This window comes from Eimeria tenella, genomic scaffold (assembly GCF_000499545.2).
Source record: "Eimeria tenella Houghton genomic scaffold, Eth_scaff2755, whole genome shotgun sequence".
Lineage (NCBI taxonomy): Eukaryota > Apicomplexa > Conoidasida > Eucoccidiorida > Eimeriidae > Eimeria > Eimeria tenella.
In genome coordinates, this window is record NW_013542631.1 from 1579 (window position 1) to 2013 (window position 435).

The 435-nt window shown below is 62.5% G+C and overlaps 1 protein-coding gene across 1 annotated transcript in view; it reads right to left on the minus strand.

The window, feature by feature from the left end:
* Nucleotides 1-427, minus strand: part of ETH_00039055 (uncharacterized protein) — a gene marked incomplete at both ends in the record, with an annotated part of 1907 nt that extends 1480 nt beyond the window's left edge. The window contains one exon of the mRNA XM_013375400.1: nt 1-427. Within this exon, the coding sequence (XP_013230854.1) occupies nt 1-427 (427 nt within the window).
* Nucleotides 428-435: the final 8 nt, after the last annotated feature.

A 435-nucleotide genomic window follows, 5' to 3' on the forward strand; every position in this document is an offset into this window, starting at 1 on the left:
GACACTGCTGCCCCCGCTTCCTCCGCTGCCTCCTCAGCAGCAGCAGCAGCAGCAGCAGCAGGCTCCAAGGTGACAATGCAGAGGTTCGGCTGAAGTGAAGCAGGAGCAGCAGCAGCAGCAGCAGGAGCAGCAGGAGCAGCAGCAGAACTAAGGAACGTGCCCAGCACTCTGCTGCCCGAGAGATCCACTGCTGCTACAATTTGCCCTGAGAACACAGCAGCAGCTGCACCAGCTGCTGCAGCAGCAGCAGCTGCTGCTGCTGCATGCGGAGCAGCAGCAGCAGCGCTCCGGCCAGCAGAGCTAACAATGCGCAGCAGCTGGACTTCAGAGTCCCAAGCAACAGCAAGCAGATCTTCCTGGACCCACTGCAGCAAAGCTCCCCCTGCTGCTGCTGCTGCTGCTGCTGCTGCAGGTGGGTGCGCGGGCTCTGCTGCT